The sequence below is a fragment of the Odocoileus virginianus genome, chromosome 3 (assembly GCF_023699985.2).
Source record: "Odocoileus virginianus isolate 20LAN1187 ecotype Illinois chromosome 3, Ovbor_1.2, whole genome shotgun sequence".
Lineage (NCBI taxonomy): Eukaryota > Metazoa > Chordata > Mammalia > Artiodactyla > Cervidae > Odocoileus > Odocoileus virginianus.
In genome coordinates, this window is record NC_069676.1 from 37,686,644 (window position 1) to 37,696,715 (window position 10,072).

The 10,072-nt window shown below is 36.3% G+C and overlaps 1 protein-coding gene across 1 annotated transcript; it reads left to right on the plus strand.

Annotated features, from left to right (window-relative positions):
* Positions 1–2,670: 2,670 nt before the first annotated feature.
* Positions 2,671–3,624, plus strand: LOC110124464 (olfactory receptor 2G2-like). Its single transcript, XM_020873009.2, has one exon. It carries the CDS (start codon positions 2,671–2,673, stop codon positions 3,622–3,624), a length of 954 nt encoding a protein of 317 aa, XP_020728668.2.
* The last annotated feature ends 6,448 nt before the right edge of the window (positions 3,625–10,072 follow it).

Consider the following 10,072-nt stretch of genomic DNA (forward strand, 5'->3'; position numbering starts at 1 on the left):
TGGCTAGCATTTCATTTCCTAGAGACTTCTTGGAGCCTGGAGGATCCTGGGACTCTGAAAAAAAGAGAATGAGCAATTTTTCAAAAGCACATAAACAAACACTAAGGGAAAGAAAAAGAAAGATAGGTAAGAGTATAGAATTAACTGGTTGATCATAAGAAATAGATTCATATGTTGCCTTAAATACTAAATACATATGCTCTTTTGACTGAGCATATAGCTCTGAGTAGTTGATTTTTAATTAATACCAGACTCATCTGGTAACATTACATAATGTTACAACTAATTTCCACTCTTTTGGGGTGATGAAAAATGGCCTTATTCTTACTTTATTGAAAGTTGCTTAAATAAACCTGCTTTTTTCTCTAGTTGAAATTAACTGAGTAACTGAGTTTCCCCTTCATGTGACTAGAGAGACATAAATATAAAGGGGGTACATTTGGTTGGATGGAAATGATAATAAAATTAATTTCCTAAAACAGATGATGGTGCTTCTTTTTTACAGCTTTATTGAGGTAGAACTGATATCTAAGTAAATTCACAATTTATTTAACATATGTAAGTTCATGTGTCTGGACATATGTGTGGATCCATGATACAGTCACCACAATCTAGGTAATACATTTATACGTCTTCTCTGAAAGTTTCCTTGTGTTCTTTTGCTTTTTGTGTGAATGTGTAGTAGGGACACATAACACGATTTACCCTGGTACCAAATGTTAAGTACATGATATAATACTGTTAATTATAAGCAATATGTTGGACAGCAGCTCTTTAGAACTTATATTGTATAGCTGCAATTTTTTAACCATTGAACACCTCCCTGTTTCCTCCTCCTCCCATCCTCTGGCCATCACCATTTTATGTTTCTATATGGCTGACTGTTTTAAATGCTACATATAAGAGGGGTGTTTGTCCATTTGTGTCTGACCTATTTTACATAGTATACTGTCCTCAAAGTACATCCATGTTGTTGCACATTGTAAGATTTGTTTCCTTTTTAAGGCTAAATAAATTCATCAATATTCTAATAATACTCCATTAATTAAAGTTGACTAAAACACCATAAGGGGCTTCCCAGGTGGCACTAGTGGTAAAGAATCTGCCTGCCAGTGCAGGAGGTATAAGACACACAGGACGCTCCCCTGGAGGAGGGCGTGGCAACCCCTCCAACATTCTTGCCTGGAGAATTCCCAAGGACAGAGGAGCCTGGCAGGCTACAGTCCATAGGGTCGCACAGAGTCAGACACAACGGAAAGGACTTAGCACGCATGCATGGAATATGCTGTATCTTCTTTATTTATTCATAATATTTTATCAATATGCTAATAATACTCCATTAGTTAAAGTTGAATAATAAATCATATCTTTCTTTATTTGACCATTATTAGATGGACACTTAGGTTGGCTGTTGTGACTAATGCTGCAATAAACACAGGAATGAAGTTATCACTTAAAGATCCAAATTTCAATTCTTTTGGGTGTATACCCAGAAGTGGGAATGTTGGACCGTATGATAGTTATAATATTTTGAGAAACATTGATTCTGTTTTTCATTCCTACTAATACTGTACAAGGATTCTAATTTCTCTATAATCTTTCCAACATTTGTTGTCATCTGTTTTTTTTTTTTTTTTTGATAACAGCCATCCTTACAGGTATGAGATGATATCTCATTGTGGGTTTATTTGCATTATCCTGATGATTAGTGATGTTGAACACTTTTTCATATGCCTACTGGACATTTGCATGTCTTGTTTTGAGAAATGTCTGTTCAAGTTCTTTGTTCATTTTTTAATTGGGTCATCTCTTTTGTTGTTGTAGACATTTGAATCTCTTACATATCTTGGATGTTATATGTATAATTTTATATATTTTCTCCCCTTCCAGAGATTTTTGCTTTTGTTGCCTGTGGTTTGGTCTTATATCTTTAAAATCATCACCAAGACCAATACCATCAAGGTTTTCCTCCATGTTTCTTCTAGGAGTTTCAGATTATACATTCAAATCTTTAATCTAAGTTGATTTATGTAGATGGTGTAAGTTAGGGGTTCAATTTTATTCTTTTGCATGTGGATATTCAGTTTTCCCCAAACTGCTTATTGAAGAGACTGCCCTTTCTACATTGTGTATTCCTGGTCTCTTTGTTGAAGATGACTTGTTTATATGCAAGCGTTTATCTCTAGGTTCTCTATCCTGCTCCATCGATCTACACGTTTACCTTTGTGCCAATACAATACTGTTTTAATTACTATAGCTTGATCATTTTAAAAAAATCTGTTCTTTTCTATCTTGCAGAGCATCAGAAGACACCTATACCATTGACAGAGTACACACTATTTATTTAGAATGCACACAATAGGAAAATAGATATACGTTATGAGGTCTTTTTTGCACGCTGACTCCTCAGTACCATCTTAGGAGCGGAGATGCTGGGTCACAAAGTACATGAATGTACGAGTTTACAAAATTTATCCATACTGGTTTTTCAAAGTTTCAGAGACCGTAATATTCAGTGCTGTCAAACTTTTTAAATTTTCCAACTGAATTTATATACACTGTCAAAACCACATATAACTTTGGGGAGAGATGACATTGTCATTTATCTGACCTTAGGTAATATATAATCCTTCTCAGCTATGACTCAGCTTTCTGGAACATACTTTGCACATGGGGATGGTGAAGAGCACCAATGAGGGAAACATAACAGGTTTTATCCTGTTAGGGTTTTCTGATTATCCTCAGTTACAGACGGCTCTCTTTGTGGTCATCTTGATCTTATATTTACTAACCATTTTGGGGAACACCACCATCATTCTGATATCTCATCTGGAACCCAAACTTCAGACACCGATGTATTTTTTCCTTTCTCATCTCTCTTTCCTGGACCTCTGCTTTACTAGCAGTGTTATTCCTCAGCTCCTGGTAAACTTGCAGGATCCCATGAAAACCATTACCTATGGTGGCTGCATGGTTCAGCTCTACGTCTCTCTTGCTCTTGGATCTACTGAGTGTGTCCTTCTGGCTGTGATGTCCTATGATCGCTATGTGGCCATCTGCCGTCCCCTCCACTATGCTCTCCTGATGCATCCTCACCTCTGCATGGCCCTGACATCTTTAGCGTGGCTTAGTGGGGTGGCCACCACCCTGGTACAGTCCACTCTCACCCTGCAGCTACCTTTATGTGGGCATCACCAAGTGGATCATTTTATCTGCGAAGTCCCTGTACTTATCAAGTTGGCTTGTGTGGACACCACCTTCAATGAGGCTGAGCTCTTTGTGGCTAGTATCCTCTTCCTTGTTGTGCCTATCTCCTTCATCCTCGTCTCCTATGGTTACATTACCCAAGCAGTTTTGAAGATCAAATCAGCTAGTGGGAGAAAGAAAGTTTTGGGGACCTGTTCCTCCCATGTGACAGTTGTCATCATGTTCTACGGAGCCATCATGTTCATGTACCTGCAGTCAGCCAAAAGTACATACAAAGATCAGGGAAAATTCGTCTCTCTCTTCTACACAGTGGTGACGCCCATGCTTAATCCTCTTATTTATACTCTGAGGAACAAAGAGGTCAAGGAAGCACTAAGAAAAGTTCTAGGGAAGATTCTGGTAATAAAGTTTACATGATTGTCAAAAAATTGTTTAAAGCACTACTATGATAAATACTGAATTTTTGTGGTTAAAGAAAATCACATAATGTTTTAAAACTATTTTTTCCCATTTCCTTTGATTAATTTCTTCTAAAACATTCTGTAATATACTATGGAATGTATGTGTCTAGTCCCAACCTTACAATTACAAAGTAGTAACATAAGTCCTTTGGCTCATGTCTTTCCCCCAAAATATATTATATATGCAGCATTTGAGGTTTAATTAGATATTTTATAAGAAATATATTTCTTGAAAATATTCAAGAAATATTTTAAATTAGCCATTTAAAAATTTTTGAATAATATATTCAATCTCTTACCCTTCATGTTTCTCTAGATAGATGTATGGCTTACTTTTTTGCAAGGCTGTATCTAAGATGGATGAACCATAGGCAAGCTGTCATAAAGCAAATTCTTTTACTTCACCTATACTCTATCCACTTAAAATGTGGTAGACATATACAGAGTTGCATAAACAGCTTGAAGACAAAAGCCACACATTAAAGGTGGAGAATAAAGCAGAAGCAGAAACTTGGTTTTATTATGTTGTAGTTGAACCAACTGAACCACTTTGAAATAACATCAGACTCTGATTCCTAAGAAAAAGCATATCCATGGACTATTCTACAGATTGCAAAGCCATATAAAGAAAAACATTATTGTTGTTAGTATAACCATGCACTTCTTAATGTGTTGTTGATTATTTCACTTTTTAAAATATACAATAATATACTTTCTTTCTTTACATTTAGACCCCTACAGTTCTATATATATAAACATATTTTTATAATTTGGAAACTCATTTTCCAGATGAAAGCTTATCAAAACTCCTTTTATTATTTATGCTACAACACTGATTTTTTTTACCTATAACTTCATTCTGAAAGATCTTTGCTTATAACATTCCTTTTCTGAAAATTAAGACTTTTGCACCTTGATTCTGAGAAATTTTGTACAAACACATAGCATTAAAATCTCACTGCACTGTAGCAAACATCAGGTTGTACAGCCTATAGTTGGCAAAAATACTCTACATTCCATAGATTTTGGAAAATTGTATCTCCATTTTTATTGCCTCAAGGCATTTTAAAAATTTCCTCTTTAGTTTCTTTGCTGATCCATTAATTGTTCAATAGAATGTTGTTTAATCTTCACATGTTCATGTTTTTTTCAGTTTTGTTTTCATAATTATTTCTAGTTTCATAGTGTTGTGGTCAGAAAAGATGTTTGATGTGATTTTAATCCTCTTAAATTTACTGAGACTTGTTTTGTGGCCTGACATGTAAACTACTATACAGTTTTTAGGTAAACTATTTTGTATATATTTATTAAGACAATCTGGTTAATATATAAAGTCAATATTTTCTTATTGATCTTCTCTTTGGATGATTAATTGATATAAGTGGGGTATTAATGTTCCCTACTATTATTGCTTCCCTAGTGGCTAAAGAATAAGAATTCATCTACAATGTGGGAGACCTGGGTGCGATCCCTGGGTTGGGAAGATCCCCTGGAGGAGGGCATGGCAACCACTCCAGTATTCTTGCCTGGAGAATCCCCATGGGGCAAAGAAGCCTGCTGGGGTATAGTCCATGGGATCACAAAGAGTCAGACACTACTGAGTGACTAAGCACACACAAACACTATTATTGCATTACTCTTAACTTTTCCCTTTATATCCATTAATATTTCTTTGCTTTATATATTCAGGTGCTCCTGTATTGGGAGAGTTAGTATTTATGAACATCACATCCATTTTTCAGATTGACCTCTTTATCATTATGTAATGCTATTCTTTGTCCTTTGCTACAGTCCTTGTTTTAAAGTCTATTTTGTCTGATATGAGTATTGCTACTCTAATTCTCTTTTAATTACATATGTGAATAACTTTTTCCATTCTTTCACTTTTAGTCTGCATATGTCTTTGTATTTAAAGTAAGTCCCTTATAGACTGCATATAAATGGATCTTTTAAAAAAATCTGTTCAGTCACCTTATGTCTTTTGATTAGAGCATTTAGTTCATTCATTTACATTTAAAGTGATTATTGAAAGGTGTGGACTTACTATCATTTTGTTACTTGTTTTCTGTGTGTTTGTTGTAGGTTTTTGTGTGTGGTTATCATGAGGTCCATATAAATCGACCTATATGTACAGCAGTTTAAGCATATAGTTGCTTAAGGTTGAATGCATTCCAAAAGCCCTACAGTTTTGCTCCTCTCCTCACTGTTTTTTGTTTTTAATAGCATATTTTACATCTTTTTATTTTGAATATACCTTAAGTACTTACTGCTGCCGCTGCTGCTGCTAAGTACTTACTAGTTACAGTTAATTTTACTATTTTTGCTTTTTAGTTTTGTAAGTGGCCAATCCACTGCCTTTACGATGTATTTTCCTTTACCAATGAGATTTTTCCTTTCATATATTTTCTTTTTTCTTATTATGGCCTTTCCTTTTATGTTGAAAGAAGAACCTTTAATATTTGTTGTAAGAGTGGTTAGTGATGATTAACTCCTTTAGCTTTTCCTTATCTGGAAAATTCCTGATCTCTCCTTCTATTTTATGATAACTTTGCTAAGTATTCTTTTTTTTTCCCTTTTAGTACATTAAGTATGTCTTGTCATTTCTGTCTGGCTTGCAAACTTTGTACTGAAAGACAGCTGGTAGCCTTATGAGAGTGCTCTTGTATGTTATTAGTTATTTTTCTCTTGCTTCCTTTAAATTTTTCTTTCTAACTTTCACCACTTTAACTGTGATATGTCTTGGTCAAGATCTCTTCGGGTTCATCTTGTTTGAGACTTTCTTACTTCCTGGACCTGAATGCTTGTTTTCTTTCCCATGTTAAAGGAGTTTTCAGCAACTGTTTCTTCCTTTTTTAAAATAAACTTTTATTGGAATACAGTGCTTTAAATTCAGTCATTGTTTCTTCAAATAAGTTTTCTGCTCCTTTCTCTCTATCTTTTCCTTTTTGTGAATATAAGTATGCCTGGTATTACCTCAGAGGTCCCTTAAACTATTTTTAAAATTCCTTTTTCTTTTTATTGTTCTGATTGGGTGATTTTCACTAGTTTGTCTTCCAGATCACTTATTCATTCTTCTGTGTTGTCTATTCTGCTATTGATTTCCTTTAAGGATTTATTTTTCATTTCATTTATTGTATTATGTAGCTCTGATTGATTTTTTAAAAATATTTTCTAACTCTTTGTTGAAGTTCTCAATTCTTCTCAGTTTGGTGAGCATCCTTATGATGATTACTTTGAACACTATCAAATAAATTATTTCCATTTCATGACAATCCCCCCCCCCTGGGGTTTTATTTTGTTCTTTTGTTTGGAACATAATTACTCTATCTTCTCATTTTGTTTGAATATCTGCAGTTTCATCCTATAAGTTAGGCAATATAGGTACTCGCCTGGTCTTAAAGTCATGATCTGGTGTAGGAGCATCCCCTATACATTGTGTATACTGGGCAGCTTTTCCAGATCACATAAGCTCTTAGGAGTTAATTTTTAATTAATGCTAATCACACTTAGTGTATTTCAATCATGTAATCTGATAATTATTTTTCACTATGGATGACGAATATCTTCTCCTTTAGTTGAATAAAACATTAAAATCTAATTAAAAACCTAAGTTTTGTGTCCGTAAATGGAATTATCCGAGTTTTCCCTTTCTGTAATGAAGAATACACTAATAGAAGGGGTTAACTTTAGCTGACCCTACTTCTACTCCTGCTTTATTGACTGTGCCAAAGACTTTGACTGTGTGGATCACAATAAACTGTGGAAAATTCCCAAAGAGACAGGAATACCAGACCACATGACCTGCCTCCTGAGAAATCGGTATGCAGGTCAAGAAGCAACTGGACACAGAATAACACACTGGTTCCAAATAGGGACAGGAGTACGTCAAGGCTGTATATTGTCACCCTGTTTATTTAACTTATATGCAGAGTGCATCATGAGAAAGGCTGGGCTGGAAGAAGCACAAGCTGGAATCAAGATATCTGGGAGAAATATCAATAAACTCAGATATGCAGATGACACCACCCTTATGGCAGAAAGTGAAGGAGAGCTAAAGAGCTTCTTGATGAAAGTGAAAGAGGAGAGTGAAAAAGTTGGCTTAAAACTCAGCATTCAGAAAACTAAGATCATGACACCTGGTCCCATCACTTCATGGGAAATAGACGGGGAAACAATGGAAACTGTGACACACTTTATCTTTTTGGGCTCCAAAATCACTGCAGATGGTGATTACAGCCATGAAATTAAAAGACGCTTACTCCTTGGAAGAAAAGCTATGGTCAACCTAGACAGCATATTAAAAAGCAGAGACATTTCTTTGCCAACAAAGATCTGTCTAGTCAAGGCTATGGTTTTTCCAGTGGTCATGTATGGATGTGACAGTTGGACTATAAAGAAAGCTGAGGGCTGAAGAATTGATGCTTTTGAATTGTGGTGTTGGTGAAGACTCTTGAGAGTCCCTTGGACTGCAAAGAGATTCAACCAGTCCATCCTAAAGGAGATCAGTCCTGGAGTTCATTGGAAGGGCTGATGTTGAAGCTGAAACTCCAGTACTTTGGCCACCTCATGCAAAGAGTTGACTCATTGGAAAAGACCCTGATGCTGGGAAGGATTGGGGGCAGGAGGAGAAGGGGACGACAGAGGATGAGATGGCTGGATGGCATCACTGACTCGATGGACATGGGTTTGGGTAGACTCCGGGAGTTGGTGATGGACAGGGAGGCCTGGCGTGCTGCGGTTCATGGGGTCTCAAAGAGTTGGACACAACTGAGCGACTGAACTGAACACATATATGTGTTAATATATGGTATTTGTTTTTACTTTTCTGACTAACTTCACTCCGTATAATAGTTCTAATGGCTCTAAGTTCATCCACCTCACTATAACCAACTCAAATTCCTTTTTATGACTGAGTAACATTCCACTGCATATATGTATAACATCTTCTTTATCTATTCACCTGTCAATGGACATCTAGGTTGTTCTGATTGCCTGGCTATTGTAAATAGTGCTGCAGTGAATATTGTGGGGTACATGTGTCTTTTTGACTTCCCTGGTGGTTCAGAAGGTAAAGCATCTCCTTACAATGCGGTAGACCTGGGTTTGATCCCTGGGTCTGGAAGATTCTCTGGAGAAGGAAATGGCAACCCACTTCAGTACTCTTTCCTGGAAAATCCCATGGATAGAGTAGCCTGGTAGGCTACAGTCCATGGAGTTGCAAAGAGTCGGACATGACTAAGCAGCTTCACTTTCTACACTTGATCTTAGCCAAAAGGCCAAGAAGCGATAGCTTCACTTTCAACTTCACTTTCTCACAGTATATGTCCAGTAGTGCGAGTGCTGAATCATATGATAGTTTTATATCTAGTCTCTTTTTTTTAAGGAATCTCCATTCTGTTCTCCATAGTGGCTGTACCAATTTACATTACCACCAGTGCAAGAGGGTTCCCTTATCTACACATCTTCTCCAGCATTTATCATTTGTAGATTTTTTGATGATGACCATTTCATTGTTGTGAAGTGATGCCTCATGGTAGTTTTGATTTGCACTTCTCTAATAGTGAATGATGTGGAGCATATTTTCATTTGTTTATTGGCCATCTGTATGTCTTCTTTGGAGAAATGTCTGTTTATATCTTCTCCCCATATTTTGATTGAATTGTTTGTTTTTCTGATATTAAGCTATATGAACTGTTTATATATTTTGAGATTAATCCCTTGTCAGTTCCTTTGTTTGCAGTTATTTTCTCCCATTCTGAGGGCTGCCTTTTCATCCTGTTTATAGTTTCCTCAATTGTGCAAAAGCTTTTAAGTTTAATTGTGGCTCAGACAGTAAAGAATCCACCTGCATTGTGGGAGGCCTAGGCCGGATCCCTGGGTTGGGACGATTCCCTGGAGAAGGAAATGGTAATCAGTCCTGTATTCGTGCCTGAAGCATCCCCATGGACAGAGGAACCTGGCGAGCTACAATCCATGAGGTCACAAAGAGTCAGACATGACTGAGTGACTAACCACAGCAAGCCCCACTTGTTTAGTTTTGTTTTCATTTCCACTGCTCAAGAGGTGGGTCAAAGAGGATACTGATGCAATTTATGTCAAAGAGTGCATTGCCTGTGTTGTCCTCTAAGAGTTTTATAGTTTCTGGTCTTAAAATTTAAGTCTTTAAACAATTTTGAATATGTTTTTGTGTATGGTATTAAGAAGTGTTCTAATTTCATTGTTTTACACATAGCTGTCCAGTTTTTCCTATACCATGTATTGAAAAGGCTGTCTTTTCTCCATTCTATATTCTTGCCTCCATTGTTAAAGATAACATGCCCATAGATGGATGGGTTTATCTCCCGGCTTTCTATCTTGTTCCCTTTGTCTAAATTTCTGTTTTTGTGCCAGTACCACACTGTCTT